Consider the following 17768-nt stretch of genomic DNA (forward strand, 5'->3'; position numbering starts at 1 on the left):
AATCCTCACTCCCACCCCAAAAAAAATTATTCAATAAAGATTCAATGGAAGAGATTATACATGTTGGAGCTTTGAAGAAGGAAAGAGCATAGACAGGCAGAGTAGTCAAAACTGATTTTAGGAGAATCAAACGACCACTGAAAGAAAGAAATCTGCTATTCCAACCCGACAGTCTAGATTTAATGCGATTCACGATTGGTTCCCAAAACTTTAGTCTTCGCGGATTACCACCTATAGGGAGGCCTAGGTACATAAAAGGAATTTTTCCCACTTTACAACTCAACACAGTCGCCGCCTCATACAACCAAGAATCAGAAATATTAATACCTACCAATAAGCTTTTATTAAAATTCACTTTCAAACCGGACAAAGATTCAAATATAATAAGAGCTGCTCGGAGGGCCCGCACATTTTGCGAGACAGTTAAACTTTATGAGTAAAAGATAATTAAAGTTGGTTCAAATATAAGTTAAAAATCAGTGTATCCATGCGGATCTAAAAATTAGAGTAATTGAAGCAATGACTTGACCAAAAAAAAAAGAGTAATTGAAGCAATGCTATTAATTTTAAAAACAATATATCCACAACAATCATTTTTCTACAATTTTCTAAAAAAATTGAAAGGGAAAAGTGTTTTAAGTTTTTTTTAAGGAGTGTTTTGAGTTTTAACCTCCAAAATAATTGCTTTTTTGATGATTTTGTTATTTATCTTGTGTAATAATGTGATATATTTCTATATCACTAACCTTAAGCTATTAGAAACAAATCATTATTAACTACAAATTGGAGATTGATTTGTTGCAAACATAACATAGTTCGTAAACAAAACTCAATATAATTCTTCCCTTAAAAAAAAAAAATTCAATATAATTCTCCCTGACGATAGACAGATGTTAGAGTTATGTTAATTTTTTTTTTCCTACTCATGGATGACCATTTAACTTCTCAACTAATTGAGCTAACCTCACCCTTGTCTCATTTGTATATCTCTCCCTCTCTCTTTTTCCTTCTTACATCTCACTCATTGCTCTCTACCTTATCTCGTCTCTATCTTATTTTTTTTCTTCCTCTATCTCTCTTTTTTATCTTTCTATTTTCTCTCTTACATATCTCTCTTTCCCTACCTATTTCATATACTGTTGAAATCTATAAATTATATTAAGTCTTGCAACCCTAATTGCATTAATCAACCCTAAATTTTACTTCTAAAAAAAATTATGAAAAAACACACCCAAAGAGAATCAAACTATGTACAACTTGGTGAGATTTCTAAGTACTACCGTTGCACCACTAATGTTTATGATGTCTAATTGTTTGGATTTCATGTCTAATTGTTTGCCATGCATATATCCAATGAAAGCGAAGTCTTTATGGTATCGTTGCCCACTTTCTACCTCTAAGCCATTTATTTTGGACAAACAATTAAGCTATTTAATATGTAGTGTATTTATACCGATATGCAGTTTATTCATGCCAACATTAAACACCAAAAAATAGTAAAAGACAGCGGCGAAGCTACCACAATTTTTACGAGGGGGCCAAACATAAAGAAGAAATAAAATATATTTCAAAAATATTAAACTTAATCAATTGGTAAAATAAATTCACAATAATTTTTACTTATATTTAGTGAAACGCCAACAAAGAAAATAAAAGCTTTCTTAAAAAAACAAAAATAAATTAAAGCTAACAATAATTATTTATAAAAGTTGAGCTATATGGAGTATTAAGAAGTCAAATTTATCCATAATGGACACTAATAAACTAAACATATTATCAATATTATTTTAATACCATCTCTCTTTAAACCAACAAAATTGTTTGGAGTGGCCAAATAAAATACTAGGGAGGTAGCTATATATTAAACTATGTTTATTATTCAAGTTTGTTTTTTCCTTTCGGGATAGCCATGCTACCCCATGACAATACAACCATTCACCCTTGGTAAAAGAATCACAAAGTAGTGCCTACGGTGATGAGGTATTTATATGTTAAAGTGGTTATAAGTTTTACATGGAAAAAAATTAAATGTATAAGGAATAGTTATGTGTTTATTTTATGTGCTATTTTTCTCTCTTTTGGTTGAGAAATAAATCTATTATCTATATATATATATATATATATATATATATATATATATATATTATAATCCTATATATTATAGTCCTAATAACTCCTCCCATATTCATTCCTTAAAATCCTATTTTTTCCCCTCCTAAACCAAATTAGTGGGTCCTTAATTATGCAATTATCTCATAACAATAAAATTCCACTTTATAATTTATACGCATTGTTTGTCTCAAAAACAAATTATATTCATTGATATGGCCAAACTTTGTTTTCCCATGAATATTCCACTTTCAATTGTGTTTAACAACTACTTCATTTTCATTGAACTATGTCCTCAATAAATGCCTAAAAACAAGAAACTATCCACTAACCCAATGAAATGAATGAACTAAAAGCTCTCTCTCTCTCTCTCTCTCTCTCTCTCTCTCTCTCTCTCTCTCTCTCTCTCTCTCTCTCTCTCTCTCTCTCTCTCTCTCTCTCTCTCTCATTTTCTTTCACAATAATTCAGTTTTTGTTCTCCTTTCTCCCCATTTTTCTTCCACCTCTTTCTGATCTTTCCATCTCCATTTTCTTTTATGTTAAGATAATTGTTCATAATTATTATGACAAGTAAAAAACTGAAATTGTTAATTAAAGGTAAACAAATGACAACGAAATTATCGAACAATTCATGTCACGGGTTTACCTCAATTGTTTCAAAAGCAAAGATTCAATAATGAAATGGGTCCTGCTAACTGGTGCCTCCGGAGCACTGGTTAAACATACCATAAAAGGGAATTATTACCATAAAAGGAAATTGTTTTTGACTTTATTATAAATTAATTACACAATTTCAATGCATTAACTACTATATAATTTCCTTTTTCATATCCTTAACCAGTGCCCCGGGGGCACCGGTTAGCATTTCCCTAATGAAATATGTAACACCCCGTTTTCCCAACATAAAAATTTCATAAATAAATCAGAGTTTCTCAACCTAAACGGAATGTCACATATCTTTTCTTAAAAATCATAAACGGAATAATAAATATTAATCCTTCAAAATCCAACAACGTAATATTTAAAACTTTGCAACGGAATTATTTCAATAACTTAAATAGTCTTTAGCACAAGGGCATCAACATAAAATCTCATAAAACTTAGTTCAACATCAATTCTTGAAAGATTCATAAAGTAATACGTAAGGAACGGAAAACAATGACAAAATTCCCATGATTTACAAACTTAATATTAGTGTAAGATAGTCTCACCCTTACCTTAATCAATGAAAATCGCAGCTCTCCTTGTCTTCTCCTCTTCTCTTGATTTTTATCCCTTTTTCTCCTCTTTCTCCAAAAAGCGGTTTAACGTAAAAACTCTTTCTAACCTAAGCTTCCTTATTTATAATACCAATCACTCTTCCTAAATCTATTAAGGCCCAATAACTTATTCTTCTTTCTATTCTAACCTCCAATTCTACTTACACTAATAATTCTCATATTCTAATAAATAATAGAATAATGCTACATAATAAAATACTAACACCTCATATATATAAATAAATCACATAAATAGATTCTAACTTAATAAAAATAATTAAATAAAAGGAGGGCGTTACAAAATACATAATGAAAGATCCACCATTTTTATCGATTCTAAATAGGCAAAACTACATAATTCGTCTCTTAACTTAATTTCAGATAATACTTTCGTCTTTTATCTTTTTTGTCCCCATTTAGTCCTTTATGTTATAAAATGACAATATCTTACCATTTTTTATGAACTTTTTTCAACGAAATATGATTTTCTAGGTTTGTATGATGAAGATTTGGGTTTGTTTATGAGTTTGATGAATTTTTTTTGGAGTTTTGATTATTTCTTTTGATATAAAAGGATAACTATGTTGATATTTTATAATATAAATGACTAAACCGGAACAAAAAAGATAAATGACGAAAATGTTACCTAAATTAAGTTAAAGACGAATTGTGTAATTTTAACCCAAAAAAAAAATCATCCTATGATATTACTTTAATTTATAATAAATGATTTTTCACACCTTCGATGTGTTGTATAACAACTAGTTGTTTTCATAATTATCAAAGATTTTAATTGAGATCTTTAGGAAGGTTAAGTTATCAATTGAATGAGGTAAAAAGATAAACACACTTAGAGACATTTAACATTAATTTCAATTTTATAAATGGCTTGTAGTAAGTCCTAAGTGCTAAAATAAATTTAATTAAAATTAATAATATATGAAATTTTTAGTTATATAGGGATCAAATTTATAACATGCAAATGTGAAAAAATATGACTCAAATTCTCTTGTTTGTTCATGCTTTGATCAGCTTTCTTTCTCTACTTCTTGTTGTAACTAATAGTGGTATGTAATTTTTCACACCATTTTCTAATTTATCTTATTCACAATATTTTATCACTTTTTGGCATTTAGTAACATTTTTTTCTTCTTATTTGACATTCCAGTTGAAATTCCTGAAACTCCTTGTGAGAGTGACGCTGAATGTCCATATTATAGTCCATCTCTTTATGCGAGGTGCATTGATGGATTTTGTACGTTGTTTTTGTCCTGAGTATATAATGTTTGTACTTTTATACTTTACGCGAACTACTGATTTATGTTTCTCATGTATCAAAAACAACCTTGCATAATTATAGCTACTTTAGTAAATAAAGATAATATATGATTATGTAGATAATACAGCAATGTCCTTGCATAATTCTTTTTACCATAACATTTGATATGCATTTTTTCTCTGGTGTCAGTTCTTTGAAGTCTATTTCTAGTTTTCAGATCCTACTATTGGGAGATTGTTAGGAGTCCTAAATAGAGTCAATCAAAATGCTCGATGTGGTATTTAAGTCATGAGGCTCTTCCATCTATTGGACTAGTCTTTTGGGTTGGGCTCTCCTCATTGGCTTAAGTCCTAACAATTGGTGCTTTCATCGAGAGTCGGATCATGGAAAGGGCTACCTATATGCTTGATTAAGGTGTTCCACCGAATACTGATAGGTGAGTGAAGCCGGCAAAAGGGAAAGGGTTACCATCAGGTCAGTGCCGATAGAGTGAAAGTCGTCGTGGACGTAGGCTCTTAAAGGGCGTGACAATGTTAGAAGTCCTACATCGAATAGATCAAAATGCTTGATGTGGTACTTAAGTCATGAGGCTCTCCATCTATTGGACTAGTCTTTTGAATTGGACTCTCCTCGTTGGCTTAAGTCCTAACCAAAAGCTTTAGAGAGATGGAAATTGTCAATTCTGATTTGACTTTGTTTGGTTGGGTTACTCTGCCTTTTAACTCTTAGAAGTCTGTTTGCTTTAGTAGAAGTGATCTCTATATCCCACCTATGCTTCTTAGGATGGTTTCTTTCCTATTTCCTTAGGTGTTCCTTGTTTTTCTTTGGGTTTCGGCGTCCCCAATCTTGTTTTTCCTTTTTTTTCTTTTTCTTTTTAGTAAATTTTCTCACCTTAATGAAAGTAAAACAAAAAGATATGCGAATACAAAGTCATTGAAAAGAACTAAATTTGAACATTTATGTCATAAGTTTTTACAAATAATTTATTATACTTTCTCCTCAACATGACAATGCACATATGATTGTTGTGTAGTAAGTGTGAATTACAAATTCAACATGACTTAAAAAGGTAGTAGAGATTGAACACTTTGTAAGTGAGAGGACCTATAAATTCATTGTCTTTAAGGTTTTGGGTAAAAGTGAATGGTCCTTCCAAAGCTCCCTTCATGACCAAGTAATGATGCATGCAATTTAAATCTCTAATATATTTATAGAAAATTGCTCTTCTCACAACAAAAAATGCTCACGCCAACTGAATTAACGAAAGTACCCCTGCGTGACTTAAGTCACGTTTGGTACTTTCAGCGTGAGTCAACTCACGCAGGTTGTAACCTAGCGTGACTTAACTCACGTGGGATGGATGTACTGTTTTGGTACAAAACCCATCAGTATTAGTCCCACACTCCAACAACCATTTTCTATTCCCCTTCAACTCCAAAAATCCAGAAGTGCGAATTTTTGGGTGAAAATCTTCATTCCAAATCATTGCAAATTGTCAGGAATCATCTAGTGTATCATCTAAACTCATTTTATTTTGCTGATTTTTGGGGTTGGTTTGTCAGTCTGGGCTATGAGTTAACTCACGATGGGCCAACGTGAGTTAAGTCACGCAAGTGTACAGCCCACGTGACTTAAGTCACGCAGGTGTAACGCCCAGTTTTGAAATTTTGCACCAATTTATTTTCTTTGTTAGCTTGTTGCACAAGTTATATATATAGTTTTTCCTTGTTAATTTGTTATTCAATAGACATAATGATGGTTGGAAATGTGGCGGATGATGACGTTGAGCCGAAACCGGCCATAATCGAAGCTTCCGGCGATGCCAAACCAACCGTTAATGTGAAGTTGAAAGTTAAAATTCTCTTTCAAGATCACATTGAAGAAAAACCTAAACTGGTAGTCTGGTACCTACCGGTGTTATCAAGTTTTGTGGTTATGAAGTAGACACCGCCTCATTTTTTTAACAAAGGAAAGATGGCTAGAGCAAGATGATTTTCTTGGTTGGGTTCGTCGACAAGCAGCAAGGGCAGGATTTACTATATCTATATATAAATCTAGGTTTAAAAGGTCAACATTGACGTTGCAATGTAAAAGAAGTGGTGAATACAAACCACCAAAAACGAGGAAGAAACCGAACCTTGAAGGCACGGGCTCAAGGAAATGTGATTGTCCGTTTAGGTTGCGTGGTTTCTTTGATAAGGATACAAATGATTGGTGGTTGACAATGCTTAGTGGAATTCACAACCATGAGTTGGCGCCAAAGTTAGTCGGCCACCTTCTTGTGGGTAGAATAAAATAGGAGGAGAAGAAAAGAGTTATCGACATGACAAAGAGTTTGGTGGTGCCTAGGAATATTCTTATGGATTTGAAGCAAAAAAAGAAAGAAATTTTAACGACTATAAAACAAGTGTACAATGCTCAAACTAGATGGCACAAAGGGATAGTAAGTGACAAGACGGAGATACAATACTTGATTTCAAAGTTGGAGGAGCATAAATACTTATATTTCACAAGAGCAAATAGTGAGGAAATCACTCTTGAAGACATATTTTTTTATCATCCGGAGTTAATTAATATGCTTAACACTTTTCTGACTGTTTTGGTCATGGACTCCACTTACAAAACTAATTTCTACCGAATGCCATTATTTGAGATTATTGGTGTCACCTCTACCAACATGACATATTCTGTTGGTTTTGTCTTTCTTTCCTTTGAACAAGAGGATAACTTTACTTGGGCACTTGAGATGTTGGTTGGTCTTTTGTCCTCAAAACTCAACATGCCTAAGGTGGTTGTCATCGACTGGGACAATGCTCTGATGAATGTCATTGTCAAAGTTCTCCCTGAAACGTACGCTATAATTTGTTATTTCATATTGGGAAGAATGTAAAAGCTAAGTGCATAGTGATGTAAAAGTTGATGAGAAAGAAGTGAAGGAAGTGAAGGAGGAGAAGCATAGTGATATTGTTGACGAAATCATGAGGGCTTGGAAAGATTTGGTTGAATCTCCTACAGAGGAATCACATGCAAGTACGTTATTGCGATTCAAAGATGTATGCAAACCGTTTCCAAAGTTCCTTGCATATGTTGAAACCACAATTTTGAACACCGTTAAGGAAAAATTTGTGAGGACGAATAAAGTCTTGCATCTAGAGTGTAGAACCACCAACATTGTTGAATCGGCTCATGAAAAGTTGAAAAAATATTTGAGGAGTAATGTGGGAGATTTGGCATCATGTTTGGATAAAATGCACAAAATGTTGGCTATCCAGTTTGGTGAGATACAAGCAAGTTTCGGGAGGAACAAAATTGTCTTATACCACAAATACAAAAGACACCTTTTGTTCTCTGATTTGGAGGGCTATGTATCTAGACCCGAATTGGTTTTTATCTATGATGAATTAACATGATCCAGGACATTCGGCTTTGCTAAGGAAGATTATGGTTGTGTGCAAAAGACATCATACGGGTTACCTTGTGCATGTATTATTGCCATGAAGAGAAAGGAAAAATCGTATATTCTATTGGATGATTTACACCCTCGTTGGCAAAGGTTAAGTGTACATGGAAAAGAGGTTGATGATGATTTTTCTATGACGGAGGGGTGGAACGACATTCAAGAATGTCTTAAAAGAGCCCCTTACAAGATGAAACTCCACATCAAAAAGGCGATGCGTCAACTAGGATTTCCGAAAGACATAATGTTGTCTCTGTAACGCCCAAATTGAAAATATCTAGAATATCCAAAAGAGCGCTAAAACTGATATTGGATACATTAATTATACAATAAAGATATCAACAACTAGTCATGAGTTTAGGTACATCAACATTCCAAAGTTATTATGTTACATTATTTCACCAAAATTTACTAAACAAGGTATAAATACAATTTTTGTAACAAAGCTTCTCTTAATATAACATATGCGTCTCTACTATACACCAGGTTGGTTCCAAGGATACTCGATCATTCCAAGACTTTTTTTTTACCTTTTCCTCGCGAAACCTGTGAACCTGAACAAATAAGGAGTTGGATGAGACATAATGCCTCAGTGAGTTCTCTCTAATCCTAGGCTAGTGATAACCTTGGGGATAACCTACGATTATCACGTGCCTAAAATACAACTTGACGGTTGATTATACGTGTGTGGTCATGTTTGTCTAGACGGAAGTGCATGCTAGTTCCGTCTTAAAACCATGTAACTCGTTGTAGGCTCGCTAACATCATACGTGTCATGGCGGTCAAGGGATCCTAGACCGCTTTGCTACGATACATTAAATGCACCGAAGCCTACACTATAATAATCATGACACAAACCTATACCGGACGAAAAGGAAAACCTAAGTTCGTCTTTGGCATAATATTCTTTTCATGTTCTATTCCAACACTTGCTCATGTCTAACATAATCATAATCATGCATGGTCGTATTCGTTAAATCATAATGTTAGCGTAAATCAAACAAACATTATCTTGGTTCATTTTACGGAGAGCCCCGGGTGGAGTAACCCCGAGAACTATCCCATACATGACCGATGTACGTACATCGGACTCCCTCGGTGTCGTGCGGGTCCCTTACGGCTTGAATCGTTCCCCTTAGATCAGAAACCTCCCGTATCCCCCTGACGTGGATAACAAGAGACGTGAACACCTACATCTTATATTAGTCTTGATCATATGTGTACATGTTCATTCTTGTTCATAAGCGTAGAAAATATTCTTCGTATTAAAACATACATAAGTATTCATCATGATTATCGCTACGCTCATGCAAAAACTACTATCTATTCTCTCAACCCCTAGGTTAAGTCTCTAGGTTTCCCATGTTTACATAACTTTACCCATTCTATCAATTAATGCTCTGTCAAGAGCACTTGATAATTACTCACAACATTTACCTTCCCATTACCATTCAACAAGGAAGTCTTGGGTTTCATGATCCTCGTTCAAGCTAAAGAGAGTTCTCTTTGATTATTAGAGAAGGTTAAGAATGAAAACAAATGTTCTGATAGTGCTCCATTATGAACAAATCAAAGTAGAAAAAGGAAAGGATTTTGTGTTGTTTCAAAGTACAGAAAAATGTCAAACTTCCAGCATGGTTCGCTAATAGCGAAACAGAAAAATTGCCACGCCAGAAAAGTCGCTATTAGCGTACTTCTCTGTGAGCTTGCTGGTGATTTTCGCTATTAGCGTAAATCAGGCTAATAGCGAGTTTCTTGAGCCATTTCTGCAGAATTTTCGAAGCTTCATGCCAAATCCTTATGCTTGAACTTGTCATTAACCTAAACAGCCAGTGAACACAGCAAACAAGAAAAAGATGCAAGACATAGCATATGAACACCTTATACAAATCTTATACTCTTGATTTAACCTTAAAAGCAAAACTACATATAGCATCTAAGCTTAAATCAAGTATGTACTATCATGAACTTACACCCATAGGATAGAATTCTATCTAAGAACTCACCTTGAAAGGTTGGTGTTGATTTCAAGTCTCTAACCACAAAAACCCTATAAAATCACTACTTCAAGGGAAAGGAAAACTAGTTGAGTAGCTTGCTCCAAAAACACAACACTTTGCCAAAGACTCTTGCTTGAGGAATCGAAATAAACTTGGGTGTTGGGAAGGAAAAAGGAACCGAGTTCCTAGAGAGAGATGAGAGCTCAATGTTGTTGTTAACCTATAGAGAGAAAATGATAAGCATAATGAAAAATGTTGGTCCTAAGTCTCCTAAATATCTTCTCCACATGAAATTCCATGAATACCCTTTGTCTTAAACGTGCACATTTAAACGTTTTCAGATATTACGTTGGTTCCTGATAAGCGGGATATTACAGTCTCCACCTTTAAGAAAGGTGGTAACCAAGGGAACATCTAAAAGGGGTAGGTCCACACCAAAAGAGACATCCACCGGTCAAATCCCCTCTAGGTGGGAGCGCGTTAATTCTCAAAATCCCAATAGCCAATCATCGCAAACCAGGATATCACTTTCAAAGGGGAAAGGTGCACGTCTTGGCACTTACTCCCTCTCACAAGCTTCGACACCTACTACACAACCTTTTCGGAATTTACCATACATTACACAAATGACAAAGATCATAAGACCTTCCATTGAAAATATTGTGAATGTTAAAGGGGATGGTAATTGTGGATTACGGGTCATAGCTAGACACATGGGCATGGATGAGGAAAATCATGTATTGGTTGTAGTGCACTTATTCATGAGTTGAAAAATAATAAGAGTGACTATTTGCCGATATTTGGTCCGGAGAAGCGTTTTAAATATATCTTGGATGGTTTACATCCTCCAACAAATAATGGTGAAATTGCACTTGAAGATAAGTGGTTGACATTACCGGATATGGGTCACATTGTTGCAACTTGCTACAATAGAGCCATTGTTCAATTGGTTTTGCCCAAAAGAGGTATACGTGAGACATATTTCTCAATCCGAGGTGCTCCACCACTTAACCCACATTCCAACATCTTGTGTTTTGGCTTAATTCTCAGCCACTTTCTTCATGTTTATCTGAAAGACGGTTGTCCATTACCACCGCCTTGTGGGGAGTTGAAGAATCATAATATTGGTGAGGCGGAGCAATGAGAGTTTGCATTTATGAAGTGAAATATTTTTTTGGTGGCCGATTATGTCACTCCTATTATTGCTCGCATTTTTTGGTATCTAATTATATAATTATTTATTTTATCTTTCATTTGGTTTTATTCTCATACTTGTTATTAAATTAAATTTTATGAAGTGATACATTTCTGAAGACTCACAAGTTGAAGTTGAAGCTCATGTTCAATATTGCGTCACGAAAAATAAGATTAAGGTCTTTTTAACCCACACCGACAAGTTAGACGAGTTGAATGCACAACTTAACAGATTCTTTGTCGATATTGGTGAAAATCAAAGAACATCTAATTTATTTGTACAGGTCTCATGCGTGAACCTGGGGAGGATAAGGATGAGGACTTTTGGAAGACCGTGTATTTTCCACAAGTTATCCATGATGACAGCGACGTTGATTACATGTTTAGGTTAATGGTTGAAAATAACATTTTACATCTTTGTGTCTTATCCATTGAAGTGTAATATTTATTAACGTGTAATAATGTAATGTGTTCAAATTTGTGTCTGTAATGTTGCATTTTAATGAATTTGTGTTATGTGTAATTTAACAATATATTTGTGTAATTTGGATCGTTTATGTGTGATTATGTGATTTTGTGTATTAAATGATGAATTTCTGTAATTTGGATCATTTATTTGTAATTATGTGATTAGAACGAATTAGTGTAATTTGGATCGTTTATGTGTGATTGTGTGATTAACGTTGAATTTGTGAAATTTGGATCGATTATGTATGATTATGTTGTTAAAATGGTATAATTTTGATCAATTATGAGTGTGTAAAAATTACGGATCATTAATGACTTATTTAATGATATTAAATGATGTCTGCTGCATATACCAGTACTCAGCGTGAGTTAACTCATGTTGACCTATAATCTGCGTGAGTTAACTCACGTTGGAGTTCAACGTGACTTAAGTCACGTTAGGTTTAACATCTGTGTGATTTAATTCACGTGAGAGTATTTTCGTCGGTGAACAATTTTTGATGGGACAAGAGCAATTTCCACATTCCATATTTATAAGTTATCTATTTGAGTTGAGAGTCTCTGATAAAACTATGTTTACGTTTAAAATCAACTTGATAATGGTGGGGACATTATTACTTTCCCATGCTAAATGCACCTGAAATAACATATTTTCTTTGCAAAATTTGATTTACTATTCTATAATAGTCAAGGCCATGGACATTCAGTAATCTCTAATACACCAAAATTACATATCTAAAATTAGGATGAATTTACTATTATCTCTAATACAAGTTCAGAGCTGCATATATGTCCAGCATTTCACAATGCTCATGTTCCTTTAAAAGCAAAATTAGTAGCTCCACAAAATTGGTATAAGTAGAAAAAGTCAAGAATCAACAATTGCTCTTCCAAAAATCAATATTCGTCAGTTTAATAATTACCCAACCAGGAACCTTTATTAAATCCAAATTAATCAACTCTTACGTTTCTCATTGTCGATGAGTTTAATTAAAACCTTCTTGGAAAAAAATTATGCTTCTAAATTAATAACTTTTTTTCCAAACACAAACAAAGGAGATCCCAAAGCAGGTCCCCATTTTGCAAAGTCTTGCTAACCCCTAACTTGCCATTGCTCAAGAGAGAGGCTTGGGGAATGGAGATTCATTGTAACTTAGTGTATGTCCGGAAATAAATAAAACATATTTTTCCATTAAAATCAACATTATTAATTATTTTTTAATAACTATGTAAAACTCAAATGGAACACCAAATATGAGACTGCTGAATTACAAAATTATACTAACTGTACTAACTAAACTCACACACTTTCTATATTTCTACTACCATTATCGATCTATTTTTATTTTAGCTCTAATATCTTTATCTATTATGAAAGGCCAAAAGATGAATAAACAAATAGAATGAAGTTTATTTATTTTTATTTTTCCTTCAAAAAATAAAAATAAATAATGGACTTTCATGATCTCCAAATGCTTTTGTTTGAGATCTTTACTAAATTTAAGTGACCAATTGAGTGAATTACTAAAACATTTAACGTTAACTCCAATTTTATAAATGACTTTTTACATCTCGAAACGGCTAAAATAGATCTATTTCAATTAATAAAATATGAAATTTCAGCTTATAAAGGGATCAAATAATTATTTATTTATTACATTCAAAAGAGGGAAACAATGGATCAAATTTCCATGTTTGGTTACACTTTGATCATCTTTTTTTCTCTATTTCTTGTTATAACCAATGGTGGTATGTCATTTCATTATTCACATCATTTTTTAATTTAACTCAAACACAACATTTATAACTATAGTTACATTTCTATTTTTTTTTTGTTTGACAATATTGCAGATCGCATTCCATGCGTTACTAGTGGTGATTGTCCAGTTATGCGTCTTCCTCTATATATGAGGTGCATTACCTATTCATGTGAGTTGTTTTTCGATGGACCGAATTTGTGTGCAGTCGGGAAGATATAGTTGAATTGCGGTTAGTCAAATATGAATTGTCTAATCTTGATCAGACAACCCGTATTTTAAGATTAAATTTCAAATTTAAAAACAATGAAAATCCAAACTTAAAATCTTGTCTGCCAGATCTTGATATGACGATCTAAATCTATGTAACTAAATGCATGCAGTCAACCGCACACAATCCAATTCTTTTTTAGGATCAATCCAAAATCCTTTTTCGACTAAGCATATACTTTCATTTGTTTGTTATATTTTTATAGTTTATCTCAAAATTATATTCGTTTTCCTAGTTTTATGTTTGTACTTTTATTAGAATGTATCAAAACCTATGGACTCAAAAAATGTATCGAAATCAACGATGCCTTTATTCAAAGGTATATTATTATATTATAATTTATCCGTTCTTAACTATAAGAACATTTACAAATGAATGTATTCTTACATTGGTTTGGTCATAGAGTGTTATATAAAAAATAACAATGTACTTATAACTATAGCTACTTCTTGAAAAAAATAATATTATAACTTATGATTTTTTTTATTAATTATTGATTTTTCTTCTACATTTAGTTTTTTTTTCCTAAAACATTATGTATGTATTTAAAAAGATCAAAGGATTGATTTAGTGGTCAGGAGTTAGGCACTATGCATGAGATCCTAAGTTTAAACCGCATTATCTTTTTGTACAAAAAAAAAATGTATTAATAAATAATTGAAAAAACCTTGGAGTATGATCTTTTCTCAAGGTTTTAGGTTCGATTTTTCATATACCAATTTAGATGGACTAGTTTAACTATTTTAAAAATATAAAAATAATAATAATTGAAAAGAACTAAACAGCCTTTTGTTTCATAAATTTTTACAGATAATATTTTAGGCTCGTCAAATAACGCAACATACATATGATGTGTGTAACTCAAACATATATTTCTAACATAAAAGTTGTGTTAATGATTTTATTTAAAAAAGAGTAAAAGAAAGTTAACAACAAATGTTATTAGTAATTAGTTGTTGCGTTGGAAAAAAAAAAAGTTTACTTCGTTTTGTCTAAAGAAAATATTTCATCTTAGTTTGAACTAAGGACCTCCAACTCCTTATCTCCTAACTCAAATTAGTTGAATTACCCAACCTCCCTCCCAATAAAAAAAATTATTTTATGACAAAATAAATTTACAAGTAGTATTTTTTTTATAAGCAATTCTTTTATTAACGGGAGTCGGACAAAATTAGAATTCACTCACCTTCTATGAAAGGTTGTACAACTTCCTTCAAATCATGTGCTCGAAAGTCAGACATATTCATTATGGTAGGTCCTTACAAATATGATATAATGCATCGAGAGCTACACTAAAATACACTCATTTTTATATTTTTAACGGAAATATGAACTATATAGATTGTAATGAGAAAGGTACAATTAGTACTTGACTCACGAAAATGGGGATAAGTATGGACTCCACTTGTGTGACATAGTGAATTTCAATGTTATATAACATTACCCAATCAGTGTGTAACACGTGGATTTTGTCCACCTAAAGCAATTTTAAAAGATTTTTGTCTTTTCTGAAAAAATAATATTTTTATTTTTATTTTCAGTTTCATTTGTTATCCCTTAGGATTGTATTACTGGCTCTGATACCAGGTTTGAGGCAGAATCGCCAGCGGAATTTTCTCGAACTTGATTTAACATTTGTTCGATTTTGATTAACCCTTGAAATGGTTTTAAGAGTGTTTTAGCTCTTTCTTTTTGTATATTTGTAAGATTTTCTAAATCTTCTATTTCTCTTAGAAAGTCTTCAATATATTCTATATGATATTGTACGAATTCTTTAGAATGGAAAAGAATTTGTCTTAGAACAATTCTTTGATTGTAATATTCTATATCACAGACTATATTTTCTAGTCTTTCTTTAAAAAGTTTTAATTCTGTTATAAGTCCCAATCCAGGCATTATTGGTTCGGTACAGAATTACTGGTGAAATTTTCTTCAGCCTTTTTCAAAAGGTTTTCTAAATAACTTAATTTTTCAGCAGGCCATAATAAGATTTCAGCTTTTTCTTTTTGTTGGGTAGAAATAATTTCTATTTCTTCCAACTCTCTTAATATTTCTTCCACATATGAAATATGCTGAATAATTAAATCACGGATTCCCCAAAGGGTATTTTTCATTTCTATCTTTAGAAAATTTCCTTCTATTTTATCAACTAAAGTTTTTAATCTTATTCTGAATAAACTCAATTCGTTTTTTATTGTTATTCCAGGCATTATAGCTTTTTATTAATGCTTGAAACTTCTGATTTTAATTCTGAAATAGCTTTCTTAAGCTCTACTTTTTCTTCATTTCCAAACGAAGATCTAGGTGCTAAAAATTTTGTCAAAGAATTTTGTCTTGGTCTTAGACTATTGCTCCGTAATAAAGGAGTTCTTTCAATAGACATAATTGACTTTGATTTTTCTAATGGTTTTTGAATTGGTGATTCCAATTTTAAAAATGATGCAAATAGTTCATCTATTTGTATTTTTTCTTTTCCACTAAACTCTATACTATGATGAGATTTGCTTAGTGCATAATTCATTTTATAGCATACAGTGAAAGGATGATTTCCTGATCTCATAAGATCTTGATCTTTGAGTCTATAATGAATTACTATGGATCTATTCAGATCTATGTCTTTTAGACTTAAACCTACTTGTAGATTTATGTCAAATTTTAATTTTCCATATTTTAAATTTCCTTCACCTTTTGTTATTAGTGATTTATTTTTATTCATTCTAGCATCTTCTATTAGAAGTTCTAATTCTGAATCTATTCCTATCATAAAAGTACTTTTTATGATTATTTGGTTGGATAGTTGATATATGAATATATCCTATCTTTTTCCTTTTTTCTATTGATAGATGTTTTAGTCTTTCATCTATTTGTTCCTTATCTATCATGGTTATAACGACAGATCCATCTGTTGATTCCATTAGGTATTTCTCCTACCATCATTCCATATTTTAGAATGTTTTCTCTGGATATTTTTTCTTTTATTAAAGAAATAATATTCTTTTGTTTTTCTCTGAAATTTTCTTCAGGTTTTAAGGTAAAATCCACCTTTTCTATATGATCTATTAATACATCGGCTCTAAAACCTAATGCATCTTCTTTAATTACACTAAATTCCATTTTAGTTTGATAATTTTATGGTAAAATTATTTGTGTTAACAATAATATGATACTGAATAGTATTTTTATAAGAAATCGTTATTAAATTCATACCTGATTGTTTTGCTAGGACTTGAAAGTTGTTGGTCTTCTTTGAAAACTGTTGATTCTACTTGGTTAACCAGAAGGTTTGTTGTTTTTGGTTTTAGCTCAAAGCTTCTGATGTATTTGATCTTTTGATTTGTTTTGGGTATAACCCCCTAAGGTTATATTTTTGAATAATTTGGGGTGTATTTCTAAGAAATACGTGATTCCTCCAGAGCAGTAGCTCAAGAATCAACTAGTTAGAAACTAGGAAGAGTTTAAGAGAACAATTTCATACAAGAAAACTTAGTTCATTTACTCTTATGTTACAATGAGCTGAAAGCTCTTATTTATAGGCGGAAAGGACTCACAAGTGGTTACATGTCCTTTTCCTAGCCAGCTAAAAAGAAAAGCAATTACAACACGCAACAAGAAAAACAATGCATTATCACCTAATGTGATAAGATTCCTTGCCTAAATGGGCCCCGTCTGACTCAGATGATAAGGCTACATTATTACAACAGGTCATCTACATGACGCGTGTCTCAAGCTTTCTTTGTAGCCTTGTCTTCTAGTGCCGACAGTTTTGACGCACACCATTTGCACATGTGTCCCTTGTATTTTTGAAAATACAGGCAACACTCCTTCTGGATTTCTTCTGGTATCCTGTAGAGACCATTTTCAAATCCTGAAAACAGATCTTCAAAGTGAAGAGTTTGCTTAAGGTGTTCTTCTGACACTTTCTTTTTGGCATCACAGACCATTAGACAATAATCTGTAACATATAAAACCTTATA

General features: G+C 32.3%; 1 protein-coding gene and 1 long non-coding RNA gene across 7 annotated transcripts; both read left to right on the forward strand.

Annotated features, from left to right (window-relative positions):
* Positions 1–4168: 4168 nt before the first annotated feature.
* LOC146930476 (uncharacterized) lies at positions 4169–11900 on the forward strand. 6 transcript variants are annotated; one of them, XR_015006409.1, is made up of 4 exons: positions 4169–4435; positions 4537–4623; positions 11403–11477; positions 11583–11900. XR_015006409.1 is itself a non-coding variant. In XM_085702005.1 (4 exons), exons 1-4 carry the CDS (start codon positions 4363–4365, stop codon positions 11593–11595), a joined length of 231 nt encoding a protein of 76 aa, XP_085558131.1. In that variant the 5' UTR covers positions 4172–4362; the 3' UTR covers positions 11596–11900. The 6 variants fall into 6 exon arrangements, 2 of the variants coding, with proteins under 2 accessions (XP_085558130.1, XP_085558131.1); XM_085702005.1 differs by having other exon boundaries at positions 4172–4435; positions 4537–4606; XM_085702004.1 differs by lacking the exon at positions 11403–11477.
* A 1036-nt stretch (positions 11901–12936) lies between these two features.
* LOC146930477 (uncharacterized) lies at positions 12937–13853 on the forward strand. Its single transcript, XR_015006412.1, has 2 exons — positions 12937–13515; positions 13618–13853. It is a non-coding gene; the product is annotated as an uncharacterized LOC146930477 (long non-coding RNA).
* The last annotated feature ends 3915 nt before the right edge of the window (positions 13854–17768 follow it).

The sequence above is a fragment of the Medicago sativa genome, chromosome 4 (assembly GCF_051527215.1).
Source record: "Medicago sativa cultivar Bolivia chromosome 4, Bolivia_mono, whole genome shotgun sequence".
Lineage (NCBI taxonomy): Eukaryota > Viridiplantae > Streptophyta > Magnoliopsida > Fabales > Fabaceae > Medicago > Medicago sativa.

What these genes read in the sequence shown, in the direction of transcription:
- LOC146930476 (XM_085702004.1), top strand. Translation starts at nt 4,363, where the DNA reads ATGACTCAAATTCTCTTGTTTGTTCATGCTTTGATCAGCTTTCTTTCT. An exon ending in TCTTGTTGTAACTAATAGTG is followed by an intron (nt 4,436 to 4,536) that starts GTATGTAATTTT and finishes TTGACATTCCAG; the next exon opens with TTGAAATTCCTGAAACTCCT. An exon ending in GAGGTGCATTGATGGATTTT is followed by an intron (nt 4,624 to 11,582) that starts GTACGTTGTTTT and finishes TTATTTGTACAG; the next exon opens with GTCTCATGCGTGAACCTGGG.